Below are 25826 nucleotides of genomic sequence, written 5' to 3' on the forward strand. Positions count from 1 at the left end.
GTCTGTCATTCTCATGCTCAGAGTGACAGTTCTAAAGCCAAAGTCCCAAGGATCTCTTCAGGGCTTTGACAAGGCAGGAAATGACAGTGGAACTAACTGTTCCGGCCAGGCAGGACAGTGCCAGAAAAGCCAAACTCCCTTTAGTAAGCTCTAACTCCCTCTGGCTACATCAGATACACAGCAAATGCCAGATCCACAGCCACCTCCAAACTCAGAACTGTTTTTATCTTTTTTGAACAACTGACTTATCCTTTATAAACATGGAGAGCCATGTAGCTCAGGACGAAAGGAAAATAAATTTGAAATGATGGACTACAAGATTGTTTTGGGGTGGCCTGCCTGCCTGCCTGCCAGACTGACACCAAGGACTTTATTATGAACAATCCAATGAAGCCTCCCAGCCAAACCCATCCTCCCTGCAATATCAAGGGAACCAGAAAAGTCCAAGCCAGTAAAACCTCCTTCTTGCCTGCTAGAGGTCCGGCCTATGGCTCCCAGGAACAGACACTGATTCCAGACAGCCTCCGAAGGCATACCCAACCCTGCTGAACTGTCCCTGAATCACAAGATAAAATATCACACGATGCAAAAATTAGAAACAATATTTATTGTTTCCTGTTAAAATTGGGTGCTCTCATGGGGAAAGAATGTGCAAAAAGAGCCTTCCTATATATTATGGCATTCACTTACCCAGGAGGCTGGGGCTGTCTTCACTGAGTAGGAGGGAAAATTCTCCACCTTCTCCTGGGAATTTAGACAATTCTTGTTTATTTTTTTTATTATATTCTTGTGTAAAAATATCAAACAATAGTTAATAGGTGGTCTGTTCTTAGGTATATCTACCTAGTCCATTTGGTAGACAGATGTGGGCTTCACGCCTACATCGCTCTGTGCAGCCCAGGAGTAGATGGCACCACAGAAATCTGCTGGGTTTTCCTGGCTAGCGACAGAAGATCCCAGCTCCTGATTTAACTGGTTGAAAACAGGCAAGGGGCCTCCAGAGAGTCAGCCATCAACTCTTCAGCGAGGAGTATTTTGAGTGCAGTAGAGCCATCAGTCAACCAGGAGGTGGCAATTTGGTCAAAGGTAGTAAGTCTATAAACTATTTATTCCATCTCCAATTCTCTGGAAATCTTCTAAATTCAAGTTTCAAAATGGCACACCAAGTTATACAAGGTAGAGGATGTTGTTAAGGCAACAATTTCACCATCATAGCCATGCCTGGAGCTCTGATTCCACCATTTCCCTCCCCTCACCCTTCAGGACTACCTAGTCCTGCCCACTGCTTCTTAGCAACGGCTGTCCGGCATCCAGAAGTCTTGAACAGTCCTCAGCCTCACAAGTTGGGGGCAATCCAGTTAAGGATCTTCATGGCAACTTCAAAGCCAAGGAAACAGGCCTAAGAGGAGGTTGGGTGGGAAAGAAAAAACAACAAGAGGGAGTGACTGTAGATTCCACCCACAGTGCCATGCTTGGTTAGCCCTGCCAATGCCAGAGCCCCTTCCCTACCTAACCCCATTCCTACCCATACTAAGAGAGCAAACTAAGCTGAGCATGGTAAAGAACACCTGTGCACCCAATGCTCCAGAGGCTAAGTTAGAGAGGCTGCAACTTTTTTTTTTTTTTTTTTTTGGCTTTTCGAGACAGGGTTTCTCTGTGGTTTTGGAGCCTGTCCTGGAACTAGCTCTTGTAGACCAGGCTGGTCTCGAACTCACAGAGATCCGCCTGCCTCTGCCTCCCGAGTGCTGGGATTAAAGGCGTGCGCCACCACTGCCCGGTGAGAGGCTGCAACTTTGAAACCAACTTGGACTACACAGTAGCACCCAGCTAGAAGAAGAAAGAAAAGATAGGGAGAGTAGAGAGGAGAGAGGGAAAAGGAAGCATAGTCACTTACTCCCAAGAGGAATAAAATGTTCATGGCTGGGTCTGGAGAGATTGCTCAGTAGTTAAGAGCCTTGACTGCTCTGCTGGAGGACCTGGATTCAATTCCCAGCACCCACATGGCAGCTCACAACTGTCTGTAATTCTAAGAGCTGACACTCAGCCGGGCGGTGGTGGCGCACACCTTTAATCCCAGCACTCGGGAGGCAGAGGCAGGCGGATCTCTGGAAGTTCGAGGCCAGCCTGGTCTACAAGAGCTAGTGCCAGGACAGGCTCCAAAGCAACAGAGAAACCCTGTAAAAAAAAAAAAAGAGCTGACACTCTCACACAGACATACATGCAGGCAAAACACCAATGCACAAAAAATAAAAATAGACCAGGCAGTGGTGGTGTACACCTTTAATCCCAGCACTTGGGGGGCAGAAGAGGCCAGCCTGGTCTACAGAATGAGTTCCAGGATAGCCAGGACTGTTTCACAGAGAATTTCTGTTTCAAAAAAAAATCAAAATAAATAAATAAAAATAAATTTTAAACGATGTGCATGGCCAAGGCTAGGCGTGGCGATACACCCTTACAATCCTAGCACTTTTCCTGAGAGTTTGAGGCAGCCTGGGCTACATATAGGGATCTTGTTTTTAGAAATGGAGAATAGAAGAGAAGGATGGGAAGAGAAGGAAGAGAAGAAATAGAGAAAACACAAAGCCTGCAACCACCATTTTTGATAACCAGATCAAGAAATTCAAATCTCTGACCTTAAGGAGTCCCACTGTGGCAATGCTGGCAGCTACAAGAAAGCCAGTAGATGGGGAAGCTCTGGCAATTCCAAAAGCAAGCAAAAGCCAGTTCCTTGCACTGAGTCCAGAAGGAAAAATCCTAGCCCTTGTCAGATACTCACTGCATTGGCTGGGAAGGCTCGGATCATTACTGCATTGAACCCTTTGTACAAAGATGAGACTCCTTCATCCCGGATCAGCTCTCTCAGCACATCTCTGAAACCATTAGGATATTTTCCAGGAGGTGCTGTAGGGCAGAACCCAATTTTTTTAAATTCCAGGAAGCTTTGTGACTTGACCACAGCAACACACATGAGGACAATCTAATAGTCAAACGTTGGGTCAGAGCTAGCACCAGGGTAAGGACACATTGACAGTCATCTAGAAGTAGTTCACAAAGCAGCTGATACTGGGGCAAAGACACAAATGTATGGATTAATGGTGCCAAGGGAATTAAAAATGGAATTAAACAGCTCAGGTCATGTCGGGGAGGGAGAGCAGACTCCTGTTTTGTGTTTAGATTGACACGGAAGAAACCCTAGGGTTTCTAGCATAGAAATGTGGAAAAGGTTTGTCAGATGGATTCTGCCATGAACAGAGACCTGAGCACTCACCAGGTAAGAAGGGGGTACCTCTGCTTATAATCCCAGCGCTTGGGAGGTATGCCAAAGGAGCAAGAATTCAAGATCAGCCTTGGTTACATATTACATAGTAAGTTAGAGGCCAGCTTGGGCTACATGAGACCCTTTCTTTAAAAACAAAAACAAAACCCCTGCACCCCATGGCAGTCAGTGCTAGAGCCCACCCTGTCAGATCCGTACCACTCACCGGTCTGGAACCGAGACTTGAGCACGTCTGGAGGGATTGCCACAGCCCAGTTGAAGATCCCCGCAAAGCCTCCAGCCACCAGGATCCGAGGTACACTGAGGTCACTAACGCTGCAGAACCCCACAATCCCAGTCAGACAAAACCGTGGCATGGTGTTCAGACCAGCCCCTGCACCGCACTTGGGAAAGGGCTTCAGCTGCTGGGAGGAGGCTCAAGGGCCACAACCTGGCAGCTGCTACTCTGTTGGAGGGGGTTCCATGCATTATTTAAAATGCCCTTCACCAAGCAAGGCACAGAATAGATATGTCAGCTACACCCCAGCAGCTACTAAAGGACATCTACAGAGAACCAAGAACAAGTATCAAGTCTGCGTCAGACCCACCTATGGGAGGGGACAACCTACCCAGAAGTAGGAAAATGGCTTCTACATTCTAATGTTCTTTTCACCTCTTTCCCTCTGGAGTGAAGAGATTTTTAAGCCATTCATATGTCATGAAGTACATCCCACTGGCTGGAACATCTGTTAATAACAAGAAGGAGGTGAATTAAAAACACATTAGAATCTCCACAGACTGGCACCAGAGTATTCAGAGATTCCTGAGTTCTATTTAAAAACATTTTTTTTCTTTTTCTTTTTTTTTTAAGATTGGGTTTCTTTTTTTTTTATATTTATTGATTTATTATATATGCAATATTCTGTCTGTATATATGCCTGAAGGCCAGAAGAGGGCACCAGACCTCATTACAGATGGTTATGAGCCACCATGTGGTTGCTGGGAATTGAACTCAGGACCTTTGGAAGAGCAGTCAATGCTCTTAACCGCTGAGACATCTCTCCAGCCCCTAAGATTGGGTTTCTCTGTGTAATCATAGCTTCCTGGAACTCGATCTGTAGACCAGGATGGCCTCAAATACTCAGAGATCCCGGGCCCCTGCCTCCTAAGTGCTGGGATTAAAGGTGTGTACCACCATGACCTGGCTAATTTGTTTATTTTTTTGAGGTTATAATTACATCATTTTCCTTTCTCTTTCCTCCTTCCAACCCCACCATGCACCACCCCCTTGCTCTCTTTCAAAATCAACCTTTTTCTTTGTTTTCATATATATGTATGTGTATGTATATATATATATATGTACACACATATGTACACATACTAAATATATTTATACTACATATACTCATATTAAATATATACTATAGATACTACATATATACACACATATGTAGTATAAATACATAAATCCAACCTGTTTGGTCTGTATAATTTTACTTATATGCATTCATCTTCAGGACTGTGTGCTCTTCTCTGGGAAGAGCCCAAGAAATTCTTAAGCAGCTATGTCCTTTTTTTGTTTGTTTTTGAAACAGAGTTTCTCTGTGTAGCCCTGGCTGTCCTGGAATTCTTTGTAGATCAGGCTGGCCTTGAATTTAGCAATCTGCCTGCCTCTGCCTCCGAAGTGCGTGACTGAAAGTGTGCTCCACCAGTGCCAGGCTCAGCCTTTTTATTTTTAAATTTTTAAGCTTTATTTTTTATTTTATGGGCTAGAGAGATGGCTCAGCCATTAAAGACTAGACTCACAACGGAAAACAAACCCTGAAGAGATGCTCACTATTCCTAAGTCTTTCCTTCCTCCCCTCTCATTCCTTCAGCCATGATTTCTAACGAGTAGTCACTGCCTTCCCACATCATGACTCCATCCCTGAAGACATTCAGGAAGGATAAACCTCTCCATCCTTCTCTGTGTCCACACTGGATGAGACTGCCTATAAGCAGGACACATGTAACTGGCATGTAAGGGCGTGTGTCAGCACTGGTCTACAGTCCAGTCAGCTTCTCATGACAGACTCTCATCGGCTGACCTTCCCAGGTGACCTAGAGTGCAGTGCTTCAGTTTACCTCGCATGAGTGTGAGCACAGTCCCTTTGTAGAAGCCACGGATCCCAAACTCCTGATAGAGCTTCTTTGCACAGTCCAAGGTACCAGTGTATTTGGTTTCCCCTGAAGAGGCCTGAATCTGGGAGGGACAGAAGGTCATCGAGTCAAAACAGCACCATTAAATTGATAGACCCAGTAGGGTGGGGCTCCCTGCTAGCCAGCCTGGCTTAATGGTTCAGCCTCAGGCTAGTGAGAGACCCTGTCTCCAAAGACAAGGTGGGTGGACCCGTAGGGCCAACACCAGGGCTGAGCCCAGGCCTCCACATGCTCATGTACCCACTCAAAGAAAGACAATAATGCCAACAAGATCCGGGTGCTAGAGCCACCTGACGAAGGTTTTTAAAGCAGTCATAATAACAATCCTTTCATAAAAAATCATGAATATGCTTCAAACAAGAAAGTAGCCACAGCAAAGAAATGGATAGTTTGAGTAGAGAAATTAGAATATACAAAGAGGAACCAAACAAAACTTCAAATTAAAAAACAAAACTGAAACAAAGGAATCAGTGGTTACCTCGCTCCACAGCACCAAAGGGGAAAGGGGCATTGTCTAGGGACAAGTAAGAAAATGGCCAGAGAGCTGGTTCGGTGGGTAAGGTACAAGCTTGTGACATAGGCCTGATCCCCAGGACCCACATGAAGCGAAAATCACCTCAACCAAGTTGTCTCTGCCGACCGCATACGCACTGTGTCATATGTACTCCATCCCAATAACAATGAATTAATTTTTTAAAATTATTGATTGATTGATTATGTATATAATATTCTGTCTGTGTGTATGCCTGCAGGCCAGAAGAGGGCACCAGACCTCATTACAGATGGTTGTGAGCCACCATGTGGTTGCTGGGAATTGAACTCAGGACCTTTGGAAGATGAGGCAATACTCTTAACCACTGAGCCATCTCTCCAGCCCCAATGAATTAATTTTTAAATTTTCTTTAGAAATAACTATTCTTTTCTTTTTAAACCAAGCATGATGATGCATGCCTGAAATTCCAGCCATGGAGATGAAGGGGCAGGAGGACCATGAGTTCAAAGCTACTATTCTCTATAAGGTAAATATGAGGATAGCTTGGACTACAGTAGACTCTGTTTCAAAACAAACAAACAAAAATTAATAAAACCTGAAAAACAAACATAACCAAGATAATATAGTAAGTGAATAAAACGTCACCAGATGCACCTGTTCAGTCCTGCCAGCCCTGGTCAACAGCACTTTAGAAACTGGAAGGCAGCTCATATCTCAGCACATGGCGTTTTGGGAGGACTGAACCTTGGACACTGCACGTGCTCAGCAGATCTCTACCACTGAGCCATATCGTCTCTCATTGGAGAGAGAAGGGAGGCGGCTCCTGCCTGAGATGCTGTATGTCTCCACGCCCAACAACCCAGTAAATGCTATTCTATAATATTGTTTCTGTAGATTTTTTTTTTTTTTGGTTTTTCGAGGCAGGGTTTCTATGTGGTTTTGGAGCCTGTCCTGGAACTAGCTCTTGTAGACCAGGCTGGTCTCAAACTCACAGAGATCCGCCTGCCTCTGCCTCCCAAGTGCTGGGATTAAAGGCGTGCGCCACCACCGCCCGGCTTCTGTAGATTTTTTGTTTTGAGACAGGGTCTCTAAGTAGCTTTGGCTGTCCTGTAACTCTATATAGACCAGGCTAGCATCAGACTCACAGAGATCCACCTGTCTCTTCTTCCCAGTGCCAGGATTAAAAGCGTGTGCACCATGCATGGCTCATTCTATAAGTTTTTAGTATGAAGAACATCTGAATTTCAGATCTCATGCACTTTGGAAGTACAAGCAGTATGATGAGATGTTAAGGCCACCCTCAGCTATACAGCCAATTTGAGGATGTCTGTGTTTTTTCTAGTTCAGACTTATTATAAATAAAAACATTTGTATACAGAGATTTAAGTGTTTATTTTTCTGAGCTAAATGACCAAGACTATACAGTTGCTAGTTTGTACAGTAGTTAAATCCTTAGTTGTTGGTTTTTTTTTCATTTTGGTTTTTGGTACTTTGATTCAGGGTATCCTTATATAGCCCAGGCTGGCCCATAGCTCTCTATATAGGCCAGGACAACAATGAACTTGTGGCAAGCCTCTTTTCTTAAACTTCTGAGCACTGGGATTCTAGTTCTGGGCCACAACACATGGACTTGAGCTCCCCTGCCTCATCTTCAGCATGTGCCTATTAGAAGGCACCACAACAGCTAGCTTCTTCTTCTTGATTCTTCCATGTTTTTGAAAACATTGTTTTGCTCAACTGGCCTAAAGATTTCACAGAAGGGAAATAAGGACATAAATATAAATCCAGGCATGGCACAGCATGCCCATGACCCCAGCAGTATAGGGAGACCAAGACAGGAGGATCATGAGTTCGCAGCCAGCCTGTGCCACATAGCAAGAAGGTGACTCAAAACAACAAACGCACCGGGTGGTGGCGGCGCATGCCTTTAATCCCAGCACTCGGGAGGCAGAGGCAGGCGGATCTCTGTGAGTTCGAGGCCAGCCTGGTCTACAAGAGCTAGTTCCAGGACAGGAACCAAAAAGCTATGGAGAAACCCTGTCTCGAAAAATCCAAAAAAAAAAAAAAACCCACAAAAGCACTAACACACATGCTAACTATGTGTTTGGGTCCTCCTTGCAAACCACACCCTTACCTGCAATAAGCATTTGATCCGTTCTCCAGGGGTCATGATTCCTGTGGTGAACACACCAGACAGCATCCCAGCTGCAAACAGCTGCGGGTAGCTGCATTGAGAACAAAACCAGAAGCAACCATCTGTAGTTACCCACCAAGGACTGAGGCAATTCAAGCAGAGAAAATGGTTTTATCAGGAAAAGTAAATACATGGGCTGGGGAGGAGCATGGCCACAAGTAAATCAGATTTTATACAAAGTTCAGATTCTGGATAAATTCTGATGTCAAATTTACCAGAGCAAGGGTACCAACCCTTGAAGCCCACACACAATAGGCACACACTCAGAATGCCCTCTTCCCTGAGAAAAGCTTTATAGTGAGATACGGTTTCCACTCATAAGCCTGTTGTGTTCAGTAACTATGGACAAATTACCAGGGCTCTGTGAGCCTTGATTTCCTAACTGTAAGTGACTGGGTTGCTATGAGGCAAAGAGAGCTAACCCGAGATCTAACCTCATTGAACTCCCATTTCCCTCCGATATCACATATCCCGGGCCACCAAGGGCCTAGAACACTAAGTCACGACTCAAGCAGAAAAACTTCGAGGTCAAGGAGAGTGGCTGTGGCCACCCCACAGGCTGAGGGGGAGCCAGGGGTTCCAATTTCATTTCTACTACTGTGGTCAAACACCCTGACCAAAGCAACCTAAGGAGGATAAGGTTTGTCTTAGAATCCCAGGTTACAACCCATCATTTGGGGGCAGTAAGGCAGGCAGTCAAGAGGCTGCTTTATCACATTTACAGTCAAGAGCAGAGGGGAACAAATGCACTCATGCTGCCTGCTTTTAGCTGCTCTAGTTTCCTGGCTTATATAGTTCAGAGCCCTGCCTAGGGAATGGTGCCACTCACAATGGGCTAAATCTTCCTACATTAGTTAACAACAAAGACATGCCCACATACCAACCTGATAAAGATAATTATTACAACTGGAACTCTCTTCACAAGTGACTGAGTTGTGGCAAAATCACATTTAAAACTAACCTTCAGCCAGGCAGTGGTGGCGCATGCCTTTAATTTAATCCCAGCACTCAAGAGGGAGAGGCAGGTGGATCTCTGTGAGTCTGAGGCCAGCCTGGTCTACAGAGATAGTTCCGGGATGGCCAGGGATACACAGAAAAAACCCTGTCACAAAAAAAAAAAAAAGTTTCACTCAAAATTCCCCTGAATTCTGAGAAGCTTGTACATTAATTGCTTTTTATTGTTGAGGTATAATAGAGGTATAAAAAAAGAGACTCCATTGTCTTTTTTTGTCTCTGAGACAGGGTTTTTCTATGTAGCTCTGGCTATCCTGAAACTCACTCTGTAGACCAGGCTAGCTTTGAACTCATAGAAATTCACCTACCTCTGCCTCCTGAGTGCTGGGAGTAAAGATATGCGCCACCACCACCCAGTTCAATTGTCTTTTTATACCCAAACTAACTCCAAACATTTACTAAAAGGTGTTACAGGGCTGGAGAGAAGGCTCAGTAGTTAAGAACACTGGCTGATCTTTCGGAGGACCTAATTGGACTCCCAGTACCCACAAGGCAGCTCATAACAGTCTGAAGCATCAATATCAGGTGATCTGCCACCTTCTTCTGCCCTTCTCAAGCACTGCACCCATGTGGAACACAGACATACATGCAGGCAAAACACCCATAAACATAAAATAACAAAATAATTTTTTGTTTTGTTTTTGTTTTTTGACATAGGATTTCTCTGTAGCTATAGGCCCATATTTCTATATGGCACGGCAGCCAGGCTCTCAAGCCATAGTTCGCACCTGAGGTAGCCTTCCAGACAGCCTGTCGCTACCCTAACAAGAGGTCAGGATGTTGCTCTGCTCCCCCTTTGTAGTTTGGAGGACGCCTAGGATAGAGATGCTAATTCAGCCTATGTGACTGAGCTAGCGTACAGAGCAGGAAGATGTGACAGCAGGCATAGGTAGATATGGACGTGACCAGAGACATTTGTCTGGTTATCTAGGAAACAGAATGTTAATGATTCCCCCCTCAGTTTATGTTTTGATATATAAGGCTGCTTGGAGACTAAACAGAGAAATTTTCAGGATGTGAACTCAGGATTTCATGAGGGATCACTGTGAATCTCCCTCCTGATAAAGCCATGTGAGTTGTGTCTTTATTCCCGCGCCTCCACGCTGGTCCAGAAAAATAATTTATGGTCCGGGCAACATGGGGCTGATCTACAAACCCCCCAAAAAAATGCCAGAGAAATGACCAGACATATGGAGAAAAATATAAGAAATCCATGAGAAAAAAATTTCACCACAGGTGAATACGTAAGTATGAATGCTCAAAAATAAAAAATAAAATTAAAGAAGTGTAGAGAAGCAGGATAAAATTTAAATCAGGAGCAAAAATTTGTGAATGATAAGTTGTATGAACATAGGAAAAGGAAAGAGTATTCAGTTATATATGTTGATAGCAAAAGAAAGTTAGAGTGGAGCAGAAACAAAGGCAGAGATTAAAGTCTATAAGTGTAATAGTCACAAAAATGCAACTTTTATCGCTTGATAAATGGGTAGGAAAAGTGAAGGAAACTAGCTCTTGTAGACCAGGTTGTCCTTGAACTCAAAGAGATCCACCTGCCTCTGCCCCCCAAATGCTGAGATTATAGGTGTGGCCACCACTGCGCGTCCAAAATAAAATTTTTTAAATTTAAAGAATATACAACAAGGACTAGAAAACTATCTCAGTTGGGACAATGTCTGCATGTACAAAGCCCTGGGTTCAATCCTCTGCACTGTACTGCACTGTATAAAACCAGGAATAGTGGTGAGCAGCTGTAATCAGAGGGAACAATAGGTAGAGGCAAGAGAATCAGAAGTTCAAGGTCATCCTTGGCTAAATTGGGAGTCCCACAGCAGCTCTAGGGATTTACTATGTTTAAGTGATGGGGAACTTCAGCCAATCACTTGCTGTTTAGGGTGTGTCCCCCTGCCGCCACAGAAAACAGATAAAACACCCAGGTGCCCTTGCTTCTCTCTCTTTTGTGCCCTGCGCTCCTGTTGTTTGCAGGATCTTTGGTCATGTAAGTTTTCCCCAATTATTAAAAACTAAATCTATTATATTAAACTGGTCTGGTTAATTCTAAATACCCATCGACCACGCCCCTTCATATAAGAATTGATGATGGCCAGGTGGTGGCGGTGCATGCCTTTAATCCCAGCATTCGGGAGGTGGGGGGTATCTGTGAGTTCAAAGCCAGCCTAGTTTACAGAGCGAGTTTGAAGACAGGCTCTAAAGATACATGGAGAAACCCTGTCTCAAAAACAAAAGAAAAGTTAATGATAACTTAGCAAATAGGCAAGGAAAGTCTCTTTTCTTTGTTGGCCCTTTCATTTCATAGAACAGAGGAAACTCGGGTATTTCCTTCACTCCGAGTGCCCACAAGTCAGTCCTGGAGCCAGAGGACAGTCTAACTGTCAAGACATTTCCTCAATACATATCACACCACAAAGAAGAACAGCACTGAGTGCTGCCTGAGAATACTTACTTTAGCGTATCCTCTGGAGATTTCTGCTGTAGTTTCTTCCCCAAACCAAATCCAAAGAAGCACACAGCAAACATAGGGGTGACTCCAATGATGGGTGCAGCCATGCCCCGATATAGCCCTGTGATGCCCTGCAAGGAATCGCAGCAACAGAATCTGCTTTCAGGTATTTCCACTCTATGTCAGTGCTGGGAATCAAACCAAGGGCCTAGCAAGGGCTCACCTCTGAGCTGTACCCGCAAACCACTACCGTGTCTGAAATAGGGAAGCCATGTCTCCTCTCCCCTGTGACTTTCATCTTCACCTTTTGAAGCACAGAGAGATTTACCCCCCAATTTGTGTGTTTATATATGCATGTTTAGGTGTACATGTGTGTGCCTGTACACGAGGGCTTGCACGGCTCAGAAGTCACCCTTAGGTGTCAGTCCCAGGCAGCACTCTTTTCCTTCCTTTCTTTTTTATTCATTTATTTCATTTTATTTATTTTATTTTTGAGACAGGGTCTCTTTAGATAGGCCTGGCTGTCCTAGAGCTTGCTATGTAACCCAGGCTGGCCTTGAACTCACAAGAGAACTACCTGCCTCTGCCTCTGCCTCCTAAACGCTGGGACTAAAGATGTAGCAGATTACAATTTGAGTTTAGACCATTCCGGGAAATGTATTGAAATCTTTTTTTTTTTTCTTTTTTTTGGTTTTTCGAGACAGGGTTTCTCTGTGGCTTTGGAGCCTGTCCTGGAACTAGCTCTGTAGACCAGGCTGGCCTCGAACTCACAGAGATCCGCCTACCTCTGCCTCCCAAGTGCTGGGATTAAAGGCGTGCGCCACCATGGTCCGGCTGTATTGAAATCTTATCTCAGCTCCCCCCACCCCCAGACACATTCGGTACCCCTGGCTGGTCTGGAACTCCTTATGTAGATCAAGACAGCTTTGAGTTCAAAAAGATTATGCTCCTACTTCCCATAATGCTGGGGTTTTGTTTTTTTTTTTTTGGATTTTTCAAGACAGGGTTTCTCCATAGTTTTTTGGTTCCTGTCCTGGAACTAGCTCTTGTAGACCAGGCTGGTCTCGAACTCATGGAGATCCGCCTGCCTCTGCCTCCCGAGTGCTGGGATTAAAGGCGTGCGCCACCACCGCCCGGCTCATAACGCTGGTATTAAAGTCCTGTGCTAACACACCTGGCCAATAAAAAATATTTTTAAAAAACTTGGCGTGATATGGAGTAAGCTTGGAAAGATGGTTCGTCAATTAAGAGTTTTTTCTGACCTCTGTTGCACCAGGCAAACATGGTAGGCATGCATGCATGCAGGCAAAACACTCATACAAATAGGATAAGGAAAAAAAGGATAAAACATAGTCATAATCCCCAAAATAATAAATTGCAGGGTGGAAATGTAGCTCAGAGTATTTAGCATGCATAAGACTTGGATTTAATCCCTGGCACCTCAAAACAAAGTAAAACTGAAATGGATTAAGTCACAAAAATGTGATAAAAAATTATGTGGAGGCCGGGCGGTGGTGGTGCACACCTTTAATCCCAGCACTCAGGAGGCAGAGGCAGGTGGATCTCTGTGAGTTCGAGGCCAGCCTGGTCTACAAGAGCTAGTTCCAGAACAGGCTTCAAAGTTACAGAGAAACCCTGTCTCGAAAAACCCGAAAAATAAAAAACAAAAAGAAAAAAAAAGCAAGAATAGGAATCTACCAGCAGGCGAACATGTTAGATACACAAACATATAAACATGTGTCAGCAAATGTACTATGCAGATAGGCAGAAGCGGTGCAAACAACTGAAGGAGCTGAGAGCCTCTAGAGCACGAGGAAGGAACATGGATAACTTGGCTGCTTTGCCTTTCAGGGAAAAATTAAGTGCCCATATAACTTTAATGAAAAATAAAATATTTTTAAAACAAATACTAAAAATAAGAGTTAAGATTGATACAGACCGGGCAGGCTTTACATTTTTCTAGAACCAAAGGGGCACATTAAGGGGCACCTATCAAGACTCTGCCTGATCCCACAAAAGCCTGGCACTGCTACAGGCTGCAGGTGCATGCACCATGGGCAAAGTACAGAGGCAATAACAGGGGCAGCACAGAGATCTGGGAGGAAGGCACAACAGCAGGGCGTGACAAAGTCCCGTAATAGCCTCTCCCGCAGCTCTGCGCTGGGATAAGGATGCCCAGTTCCTCAGGGCCCCACAAGCCTCCTGACAACCCACCTAATCTCCCTTCCCGTGGTCTGCCAGTTTCATGGAGTACAACTCATGTCTGGCGGCTCCAGAAGACAGAGCTAAGTCTGCTACATTGAAAAATAGGGAGAACAAATATGGACTAATGAAGCCTACTAAAGTCTGCAGGATGGGCTGGAGAGATGGCTCAGAGGTTAAGAGCATTGCCTGCTCTTCCAAAGGTCCTGAGTTCAATTCCCAGCAACCACATGGTGGCTCACAACCATCTGTTATGAGGTCTGGTGCCCTCTTCTGGCCTGCAGTCATACACACAGACAGAATATTGTGTACATAATAAATAAATAAATATTAAATAAAATAAAAATAAAGTCTGCAGGAGTTAGGTCTTCGTTGTTTCTTTCTGGTTTTTGTTTTCTTGCTTTATTTCCCAAGCTGAATTCCAACTCAATTCTGGTGATCCTCCTGCCTCAGCCTCCCAGGAAATCAGAAATGAATATATATATATATATATATATATATATATATATATATATATATATATATATATATATATGAGACTTAGGAGTCAGATTTACATAGGCCCATCACACACACACACACACACACACACACCCAGGATACAGCAAAAAAAAAAATTGCTGACCAAGAAGTATGTAGACTTGGCTCTCTTCCTTAAGGGCAGAGACCTCTGGGTAGAACTGAGGTTTAGAGCCTCCTGGAGACACTGCTCAGCCTCTACTCTGATTATCAGACAGATAAGGAAGAAGGCCCTAAAGAAGAAACACAGACCCAGCTGGGGTTGGCTGAGAGAGCTCAAGGCTGGCTCAGCACCTTCCTCCCACACTGAGTCCTGCAGGAATCTCGGACATGGCTACACCAAGGGTGAACCATCCCTTCCCGGCACCTTTAGACTTTGAGGTGACATTCTTCAGTTCCTATGTTGGCAGATAAACATGTGCAAGTTGTATTTTAGTGTAATTGTAATCTTAGCACTTGGGAGAGTGAGGCAGAAGGATGAATGGGAGTTCAAGTGTAGCATGGGATGCAGTAGGAGACACCATCTCAAAACATCAAAAGAAGAAGAAAGGGACCAGAGAGATGGTTCAGTGTTTTAGAGCACTTGCTGCTCTTGCCGAACTCCAGTTCCCACAAGACCCCATTTCACTTTCTGACCTCCGCAGGCACCAGACATACATGTGGACACCCATATTCATAAATAATATTTTAAAAATTGCTTCGAGACCAGGACAGGCTCCAAAACCACAGAGAAACCCTGCCTCGAAAAACCAAAAAAAAAAAAAAATTTACAAATTGCATTCTATTGCCAGGTGGTGGTGGTACACCCCTTTAATCCCAGCACTCAGGAGGCAGAGGAAAGCGGTTCTCTGTGAGTTAGAGGCCATCCTGGTCTACAAAGTGAGTTCCAGGACAGTCAGCGCTACACAGAGAAACCCTATCTCAAAAAACCAAAGGGGAAAAAAAAATCACATTCTATTAAAAATTTATACAATCAAATAACCCTAACACAACTAAATGCTCTTCTCTCGGAGTGTGGAATTTCTGTTGGTCTCTCTCTCTTTCTCTCTTTATTTTTTTACCTCACATACTTTTTTTTTTTTTTTTTTTGGTTTTTCGAGACAGGGTTTCTCTGTGGCTTTGGAGCCTGTCCTAGAACTAGCCCTGTAGACCAGGCTGGTCTCGAACTCACAGAGATCCGCCTGCCTCTGCCTCCAGAGTGCTGGGATTAAAGGCGTGCGCCACCACCGCCCGGCTCACATACTTCTTTTTCAATTTTTTGTTGTTACTGTTTTCAGATAATTATTTTGTGAGTGTTTTGCCTGAATACATGTATGTGCACATGTGTGTGCTTGGTGCCCTCAGAAGTCAGAAAAGGGTATTGGGTCCCCTGGAACTGGAGTTATGGTTGTCAGCCTCCATATGGGTGCTGGGTACCAAACCTGGGTCCTCTGCAAGAACAATAAGTGTTCTCAACTGCTGAACCATTTCGCTAGTCCTTTATTGGTTTTGGTACAGGAGCTCTCCACGTAGCCCAGGCTAACCCTGCACTCAGATCTTCCTATCCTAGCTTTCTCAGTGCTGGATTATAGGTATGTGCCACCACATAGCAGGATGTGAATTTTTCCTCAATTCAAACTTCAATTATGCCTTGCAAATGATCCATTCTCTACTTACATCTCCCAGAAGGGCGAAACATTTTATTGGCTTCATTTATCTATATACATAGTAGCTGGAATTATCAGGCTCCATAGCCAATGAAGCGGATATGTTAGTGAGCTAGAACTGTGGCCAGCAGAAGCCCACAGCTGTCCTCGTCCCCCAGGGAGTAGTGTTGACCCCTAAAAACAGTCCTTTGAGGAAGGGATGCCCACACCCAGCACCTGAAGCACACCTCTCTAATAAGAGTCTTCCGGAAACAGTCGATGGTCCCGGAGTACACAGGTGGCTGTCCAGGCAAACTTGGTGGTTGTGTCTGCAGTCGGACCTGAAACCAGAAACCAAAATAGTTACCTTCCAGAATTACCAGCAACAATCCCACTTTCCTCTTTTTCTCTCCCTACCTCTTCCTCTTCCTTTTCAGAGCTAGAGATTGTACCTAGAACTCTGTATAAGCAACTTTCCCACAGAGCTATATCCTCAACCCTTCGACTTCATTTAAACAGGAAGTGCTCGCCTTTGTGGACATCTTCAGCATTTTCTTAACCTGATAGATAGAGTCAGACTTCACTATTAGTACTCGTTCTATTTATTTATTTATTTTGGGTTTTTGAGAGACCAGGTTTCTCATTCCTTGAAAGTGTGTGTGTGTGTGTGTTTTGCTTTCTGTATGAGTGTTTTCCCTGACCATATTAAGTACACCACATGCATGCAGTGCACATAGAGTCTGCCAGGACATCAGGAACTAGTTACAGATAGTTGTGAAATGCTGTGTGGATGCTGGGTCCTATGCAAGAGCAGTCAGTGCTCTTAAGCTGAACCAGTTCTCTAGCATCTCATTCTTTTGCAAGTACTTTTTCTATTTATTCTTTGACAATTTCAGACATGTATAAAATGTATCTTATGCATATAATCCATCATCCTCCTACTTCCTCCACAGACCCCCATAACAATTGCATTATTTTTATTGTCAAATATTTCATTGGATACAAAATTTTATATATATACATTCATCAGCAGCATACTTGGTTTTATGTCGCACTGGGGACTGAACCCAGGGCTTCAGGCATGCTAAGCAAACACTCTATCAGTGACTATGCCAAATCCCCAAACCATTAGGGATCTTCTTAACTATTTCACAAAAAACAAGACCGAGCCAAGCTGGGCATGCAAGTGCTTAGGAGGTGAAGGCAGGAGAACTAGGAGTTCAAGGTCATCTTTGGGTATATAATAAGTCTAAGGAGGGACTGGGCTACAAGACTATCTCAAAAAGAAAAAGAATGAGACAGGTCACCCACCCAAAGTGCTCCCCCAAATACGACTTACAAGGATTGTGAGCATTACTGAGTCTTTAGCTCCCTTGGGCTTAGGGTAAAGATTTATACTGTAATAGAAATAGAAACAGGCAGTACTACTTAGTCTTTTTCCAGGATGATTTTCCTGCTAACTGTTCTCCGAATGCCTCTCAAGGCTGTCCTCACACCAACCTCTCCAAAGCCCCATTTTCATGATGTTCTTCCTCCACTTCCTTATAAACCTTTATTGTTGCATGTATTAGGACCTTACAAGCTGGGATTAAAGGCCTGCGCCACCACTGCCCAGCCCTGATTAGGTTTTACATGGTGTTGGGTATCAAAACTAAAGGTTTCAAGGTGGGTGTGGTGGTAGCACAGGCCTTTAATCCCAGCACTTGAGAGGCAGATCTTCGTGAGCTCGAGGCCAGCCTGGGCTACAGAGCAAGTACCAGGACAGGTTCCAAAGATACAGAGAAACCTTATCTTGAAAATAATAAACAAACAAACAAACAAACCCTAAAGGTTTCATGCATGGTAGGCAAGTACTCTATCAACTGAGCTACATCACCACCACAACAACATTTTTTTTGAAACGTTCCCTCTATTTATCTCACTGTGACATCAGACATCCCAACCAGTAAGGACCTAAAGACGTCCTCAGCTGACACCATATCCCAAACCTATTGCCAAGCTCATACTTGCCTTCACTCCTGCCCCAAACTAAGCATGGGAACTTAACCCCAAAATGCAGTAACAATGTTGGGAGGTGAGACCTAATGGAAGGTATTCATGAATGGATTAAAGACAGCTGAAAAAAGATTTGAGTCTTGAGTTTGATCTCTAGCCCTTCCATCTTCCACCATGGGGTGATGCAGCACAAACAGCCTTGCACAGATGTAGACCTGTGCGTCTTGGCACTCCTGGCCTCCAGAACTGTAAGAAATTGGGAGTCAGAGACAGGCGGATCTCTGTGAGTTCTAGGCCAGCCGGGTCTACAAGAGCTAGTTCCAGGACAGCCTCCAAAGCTACAGAGAAACCCTGTCTCAAAAAATCAAACAAACAGCCGGGCGGTGGTGGCACACGCCTTTAATCCCAGCACTTGGAAGGCAGAGGCAGGCGGATCTCTGTGAGTTCGAGACCAGCCTGGTCTACAAGAGCTAGTTCCAGGACAGGCTCCAAAACCACAGAGAAACCCTGTCTCGAAAAACAAAAAAAACTGGGCTGGAGAGATGGCTCAGTGGTTAAGAGCACTGACTGCTCTTCCAGAGGTCCTGAGTTCAATTCCCAGCAACCACATGGTGGCTGACAGCCATCTATAATGAGACCTGGCGCCCCCTTCTGGCTTGTGGGCACACATGGAAGGAATGCTGTATACATAATAAATAAATAAATATTTAAAAAAAAAGAAAAACAAAAAAACAAAAAAAATCAAACAAACAAACAAATAAGTAAATCTTTGTCCTTTACAAACTGCTAGTCACCAGTGTTATAAGACCTAACTCTTTTTTTTTTTTTTTTTTTTTTTTTTTTTTTTAGGGAGACAGGGTTTCTCTGTGTACAGCCCTGGCTGTCCTGGAGCTCGCTTTGTAGACCAGGATGGCCTCCTGGAACTCACAGAGATCTGTCTGCCTCTACATCCCAAGTGCTCAGATTAAAAATCATCCAGTTTTTCAATGCCTATTCCAACCCTACCTTCCATAAAAATTTTCCAAGCCCCAGTTCTGAAGTGTGCCAATTCTCAGTTATTAGGACATGCAGGCCATGACTCAGTTGCTTTGAAACTCTCAAAGATCATTCAAGTATATGGGCAATAGAAGAATCAGAAGTTCAAGGTCATTTTCTGCTACATAATAGTTTGAGGCCAGCATAGACTAGTGAGACCTTGCCTCAAAAACAGAACAAAACAAAAATCCAATCACAAAAGCATCAGGGTTTAGTTGGTGACCACCTAGCTCTCTGAGGTCAAAAGGACAGCAGGCAGCAGTCTGTGGTTTTGGTTTACACTAAAAGGAAAAGTCTTCTGATGTCAACACGCCAGTGAGCATTTTCAGTCATTTATAATTCAGAACAAAGGTCACGGGGCCCTTGCTGGGGAACATCAAGAACAAGAGGATACAAGATAGGAGCAACATTTATATAAGGAAACAACAAGGATATTTTTTTTTAAGTCTCAGATGTGCAGAACAAGCTTTCTGCCTCTGTACAAGAGGATTAGGAATAAAGGCCATACAAATAGAGGTCCTTGGATGAACCCCTGCCTTGGAAGCACTGACAAGCAGAGTCCTTCCTGCCCGCCAAGACCCGATTTCGCACTGCAGAATACTATAGAATGCCCTAGAATGAGTTCTGTCTTTGGTTAGCTTCACTCTTGAACAGAAGCCATCAGAGGGCCTGCTGTCTAAGCCTGCCAACAGGATACTATTTTCTTTCTGAGGAAACTGGACCTGATGCCCTAACAAGCCACCAACATAGGTTACTATCTTACGAAACTTCTGTCTTCTTAGGGTTCCACGCCCCAGCAACACAAGACTCCTATCTTCTCCCCACAGGTCCATCCTGGCTGTGACCTATCATTTTCCTTCAGGTTTTACAATAGTGATAATGAGGAGGTTCCAGGCTCTAAGTCACAGGATATCTATCGCCTTGTCTTCAGCCAGATCTTCCTGAGTGCAGCAAGGGGAAAAATGGAGGGGTGAGGAGACAAAGGTTCTAGTGAGTTGTGCCCATGACTGCCTCGCCTGAAACTGACTGGTCACCGGGTCCACCATTGCTTCCTATAGGGGTCACTATGCAATAGGTTAATGACGCTTACCCTGCAATGAGTGACTGACTGAAAGCGGCCAATTGCCTCTTCGGGCAAAGAAAACTGCTATGAGACCCACTGGCTTCACGGGACTGTGTCAAAGGACATCTTTGCCACCTTTGTCCTTTGTTTTGGGGGGAGGCTGGGTTTACAGAAGAAGTTTTTTTTTTTTCTTTTTCCTCTCCAAGGAAATAGTGTAGAGTCAGAGAAGACTGTCAAACGAAGACCTTGCAATAGGAGCTGTCTGGCTCTCGGGGCGCGAGGGGCAGCCTCTGCCTTCTCTTTAGAATGATTCTCGAGAATTATTTTTCTTTTTGAGGTGCTGGGGGAGTTGAATGCAAAGTCTTTCGCCCTTTTAGGTAGACAGCGCTCTACTTACAGACTTCATACCAACCCTCCGTAAACTTCACAGGGAAGCATCTACCCGCCCCACTCCTGTCCTGAGGCAGCATCTCAGGGGGACCCCACTTTCCGCGTCGCCTCGGGCCTTCCCCCGCCCACAAGCCCCCAATCCAGACACCGCGCACCTTGACCGTGTCCAGGGGGTGCCCCACAAACACCAGGCACACGCCGCCAAAGCCGCCGGCCAGGAGGTTCTTAAGCGGACTGATGGGCTTCGGCTCTTCTGCCATGGTCAGTTTTCTCTGTCTGCCTGGCAGCTCGGGGCGGTCTAGGTCTCGCTCGGCTGCCCAGGCTACACGACAGGTTCCGCCGACCTTTCGCCTACATTAGGGTGGGCGGGGTCTTGGGCAGGTCAGAAGGAGGGCCCAGCCCGCCTAGTCTGGCTTCCGCCCGGAGTCTACTTCCGGCCGCAGCTCCTGCTTAGTGGGCGTGGCTTTCTCTAATGATGTAAGGGAGGGGCTTGGGATTGTTGCCTTGGCCTTACTCCTCCAGGAAGCCTTCTTGGGCTTGAGTGCTTTTTTTCCTCTGGTCGTCTGTGATCCTGTGTCTCCGTGCTCTCCACAGAGGTTGCATACACCCTTTTACGTGCCAGCCACTCTTTTTTAGGTGCTGAACAATGGCAGAAGCACAGCTCGTAGGTCCCTGTCTTTAAGAGTCTGATAAACCTGGGACTGGAGAAATGGCTCTGTGCTTGAGCACTAATGACTCTTCCAGAAGATCCGGGTTCAATTCCCAGCACCCATATGGCAGCTCACAACTGTCTGTAACTCCTGTTCCAGAGCAGCTACTCTCGCATAGACATATATGCAGGCAAAACAACAACACACATAAAATAAAATCAAATTTGGGGCTGGAGAGATGGCTCAGAGGTTAAGAGCATTGCCTGCTCTTCCAAAGGTCCTGAGTTCAATTCCCAGCAACCACATGGTGGCTCACATGGTGCCCTCTTCTGGCGTGCAGGCATACACACAGACAGAATATTGTATACATAATAAATAAATATTTAAAAATAAAATAAAATTTAAAAAAGTTTGATAAAACATGACAAAGATAAGAGGAAAATAGTTCTGTAGGACAACAAATCTGGGAAAGAAAGTGTGCGGGTCAAATAATTTATAATTCCAATTAGTTAAACAAGAGAAGATCTCATTGAAAAAGTAAAGGATTGCGATCTGAGGTAAGGAAATAAGTCCTGTCCACAAATACTGGGCAAAGGATGAAGAACCTTACTGGCAAAAGTTAAAGAAAATGCAAAAACTCTGAGATGGCCTGTACTGTCCAGTCTGAGAGACCAGAGAGAGAGAGAGAGAGAGAGAGAGAGAGAGAGAGAGAGAGAGAATGAGCTGATGAGGATGGAGAAGAAATGAAGACTTATCAGAGGGAAGTTTGTGTGTTACATCGATCTCTTCTGGGAAGGGTTTTAAGCAGATGAAATTTTAAAACAAAATCAAACAGAATCCCTGTTAACTGCTGGTGAAAATAGCAAGGAAAAAACCAAGAGGCCTGAGGAGGTTAAAGGTTACAGGTAGAGATGTTGGCCTGGACCAGGGCCTAGGCAGAGACAGTGATAAGGAGTGGTCAGACTGTGACCATGTTCTAAAGGAAAGCCCAAAGGACCAGGTAGTGAGTGAGGATGCGCCCTGCGTAGGAGCGGTTTGGGGAATCAGCTGCTCTTTCAGAGAACCCAGGTTCCGTTCCCAACATCCTAGGGACACCATACAACTGTCTAAAACTACAGTTCCAGGAGATCCGGTGCCCTCTCTCAGCCTCTGTGGGCACCAGGTACACAGGTACACAGACATACATGGAGGCAAATATTCAAACACATAAAATAAAAAAATGAATAAATATATCTTTTTAAAAAAAAAAGGTTTGTGGGAGAGGGTTACAGAGTGATGCTAACACTTTTTTTTCCTGAGCAACTCGGGTTTAAGGAAGAGGCAGGATAGAAGCAGATTATAATATGGTAAAGGACAGTTTAGACATAATTAGTTTAAGATGTCTATTAATAGATCGATCCCTTGATCCAGGATTCTGAAGATAGACTTGGGCTAGTGGCTAAATTTGGTATTAATCAGTGAAGTTAGATGAAAATGCTCAGAGATGGAGCCCTTTCCCTTCTAGGGTTCAGAGTACAGACAGATGAGGAAGGACCTAGAAAACAACCAGAGAAGTAACCAAGGAGTAGGAGACCAAAGACTCTGCATTCACTAAGGGGAAGGGCTTCAAATGGGGTCAATGGGAACAAATACATGAGGTAGGGAGGGGAGGATAAGGAAGGGCACTAGCTGAGCACTGGCTGGTCCCCAAAGACCTACGGTAGAATGGAGGGCAAGGAGGTTGGAGCAGTACAGGAGCAACCTCTTCTCTTAGGAGGTGATGAGGCCCTGTGGAAGAATTTCAGACACAACAGTGACGTGATGGGATTTCTTTTGAAAAATCTACCTTAATTGAATCAATTTGTGTGGAGAGAGACCGGGGCAGCAAAACCAAGTGAGATAATTATAGCAGCATAGGACAGGACCAGCGAAGGCAAGGGTCATGCATTAAAAAATAAATAAAAAGGAACCTGAGGCAATAGGGGAAAATCTGCAGCAGTTATTGCTTTCATTGTGTTTTGATGCTCAGAGGACACGGCTGGTTAAGAGATGGCAGTCATGAAGACTTCAGGATAAAGAATGCGTGTGTGTATCCATGTATACGCACACACATATGTGTATATATATAGACTTCCTAAGAATGTCCACTGGTAAGAGTGACACGGGCATGGCTATGTGCACCTCTAATTCTATAGCTCTGGAGGGTGGATAGTTAAAGGCCAGAGTGAGCACAGGAGTGAGCACCTGTCCAATGGAAAGTGGGCAAGGAGGTTGGAGGTGTGGCCCAGTGGTTAGGAGAACATGCTGCATGACCATGAGGACCTGATTCCTGCAAGGACAGAATAAGTTGAGCATGGTTGTGTGATTGCCTGTAACCCCAGGACTGTTGTGGGGGCAGAGACAAGAGTCACTCGAACTTGTTGGCTGCCAGCCTCGCCCAAAAATTCATGTTCCAAGTTCAAGGAGAGACTCTGGTCAACGGAATGAGGTGTTGAGGGACACTGATACCTCCTTTGGTTTCCATACCTATACACAGGCTCTTGCAGTCCCATCAACCATACTGATCACACACTGATCACACACACACACACACACACACACACACACGAGACAGAGAGAGCACTAAAAAAATGTTAGCCATGGTGGGGCATGTCTACTTGCAATGCTAGCACATAAGATGTAGAAGCAGAGGGTAGGGTCATTCCTGCCTACATTGGGATTCTTATTTTTTTATGTCTTATTTAACTTTTATTTAATGTGTATTGGCGTGAAATGTCAGATGCCCTGGAACTGGATCTTCAGACAGTCGTGAGCTGCCATGTGGGTGCTGGGAATTGAACCCAGGTCCTCTGGAAGAGCAGTCAGTGCTCTTAACCACTGAGCCATCTGTTATGGTTTTGGTCCCTTTAAGAGACAAGCCACACCCATTCCCCTCCCCATCCGCTGAGGCAGGCTGATCTTCAGCTTCTGGCCTGAGCTCGTTCTCTTTTCCATCTTCCTCTTGGAGAGGCAGCTTTGCTTCTGCCTCCCTCCCCACTTCTCTGCTTCCCCCTTCTCTCTCTCTCTCTCTCTCTCTCTCTCTCTCTCTCTCTCTCTCTCTCTCACTCTCTCTCTGTCCCCCCCCTTCACCCTTCCTCCTCCATAACTCCCTGAATAAACATTCAACCTCACCCTGCATGTCGTGTCTATCCATGTTTCTGTCTTCTGCCCGCCTGCCATGTGTCTCCCTGCCTGGAACCAGCCATTGCTCGGGGACCAGCAGCCTTCTCTGCCTGGGGCCCACTGCCTGCTGCCACATGGCCCGCCACCACTGGTCTGGCCGCCACTCTGGGACCGGCAGGCATTTCTGCCTGGGACTGGCTGCTCCCAGGGCCCGCTGCCTGCCACCACATGGCTCACCACCACCATTTGGGACCTACAGCATTTCTGCTGCCTACAGCCACAGGGATCTTGCAGCATTTTTAAAAAAGAATAACACCATCTCTCCAGACCCTTCTTATTTGTTTTTGAAACAGGTCTTTTGGTCTTTAGCCCTTGCTGGCCTAGAACAGACTGGACTTAAATTTGAGCTTATCCTTCTACCTCTGCCTTCCAAATGCTGGGACTACAGATGTGTCCCATGATTCCCAGCAATGTATCAGGTTTTTGGAGACTGGTCCAAGATACCTGAAATCCTCTCTAAAATAATAAGTGAATAAATAATAAAGCAAAAACAGAAAGGGGGGGAAGAGAGAAGAAAAAGGAGGATGTGCTTGCTGGACTTATGTCAACTTGTGAGATGCCAAAAATAAAATATCTGAGAGGAACCTCAGTTAAGAAAAGGCCTCCATAAGATCAGCTGTAGGCCAGCCTGTGGAGCATTTTCTTAATTAGTGATTGATGGGGGAAGGCCCAGCACATTGTGGGATCCTGGGTTCTATAAGAAAGTAGGCTGAAGAGAAACTCTGTCTCGAAAAAACAAAAAATAAAAAAAAAAAAATAAGAAAGTAGGCTGAGCAAGCTATGATGAGCAAGTCAGTAAGAAGTACCCCTTGAAGGCCTCTGCATTGGCTCCTGCCTCCAGGTTCCTGCCTATTTGAATTCCTATCCTGACTTCATTCAATGATGTAGACATGTAAGTCAAATAAACCCTTTTCTCCTCTGCTTATTCATCACAGCAATAGAAACTCTAAGACAGAGAATAATAATTAAGTATTATTAATATTGTTATCATGAAGGAAATAAAGAGTAAGAAAGGACAGTACTTCTGAATCCAAGAACCAAAAGGCCAAATGGTGGTTAAAGGGAAGACATTTAAAGTCTTGTTAGGTGTAATATTAATTATTGGTGACATTTAAAAGCTCTCCAGAAGTACTACCAGTGGTAGATTAAAAAGCAAACAGCTGGGCTGGAGAGATGGCTCAGCCGTTAGGATCACTGGCTGCTTCTCCAGAGGACCCAGGTTCAATTCCCAGCACCAACATGGCAGTTCACAACTGTCTGTAATTCCAGTTTCAGGGGATCCAATATCCTTACATACATGCAGACTAAACACCAACGCACAAAAGATAAAGACAAACATTAAAACAAACAAACAAAAAACCCAAGCAGCCAAGCTGGATAGATGATGGCTCAGCAATTAAGAGTATTGGCTGGTTCTTCCAAAAGACCCGGGTTTGATTCTGACCAGTACCCACAAGTCGGTTCACAGCTGTCTATAACGCCAGTCCCAGTGGATCCAAAACCTCTGGCCTCCCCGGGCACCAGGCACATGC

General features: G+C 44.9%; 1 protein-coding gene across 1 annotated transcript; it reads right to left on the bottom strand.

The window, feature by feature from the left end:
- Nucleotides 1–587: 587 nt before the first annotated feature.
- On the bottom strand, nucleotides 588–20889 carry Slc25a20 (solute carrier family 25 member 20). Its single transcript, XM_075964515.1, has 9 exons — nucleotides 20599–20889; nucleotides 16209–16301; nucleotides 11618–11745; nucleotides 8083–8173; nucleotides 5381–5498; nucleotides 3930–4002; nucleotides 3483–3592; nucleotides 2777–2901; nucleotides 588–1399 (listed from the first exon to the last, which is right to left on the bottom strand). Exons 1-9 carry the CDS (start codon nucleotides 20701–20703, stop codon nucleotides 1337–1339), a joined length of 906 nt encoding a protein of 301 aa, XP_075820630.1. The 5' UTR covers nucleotides 20704–20889; the 3' UTR covers nucleotides 588–1336.
- Between the last annotated feature and the right edge of the window lie 4937 nt (nucleotides 20890–25826).

The sequence above is a fragment of the Microtus pennsylvanicus genome, chromosome 3, assembly GCF_037038515.1.
Source record: "Microtus pennsylvanicus isolate mMicPen1 chromosome 3, mMicPen1.hap1, whole genome shotgun sequence".
Taxonomy (NCBI): Eukaryota; Metazoa; Chordata; class Mammalia; order Rodentia; family Cricetidae; genus Microtus; species Microtus pennsylvanicus.

Excerpts from the sequence above, each read along its gene's own strand:
- Slc25a20 (XM_075964515.1), bottom strand. The coding sequence starts at position 20,703 with ATGGCAGAAGAGCCGAAGCCCATCAGTCCGCTTAAGAACCTCCTGGCC. Across the intron at positions 16,302-20,598 it reads ACCCCCTGGACACGGTCAAG|GTCCGACTGCAGACACAACC; the intron begins GTGCGCGGTGTC and ends TTCTGGTTTCAG. Across the intron at positions 11,746-16,208 it reads GGAAGACTCTTATTAGAGAG|GGCATCACAGGGCTATATCG; the intron begins GTGTGCTTCAGG and ends GATTCCTTGCAG.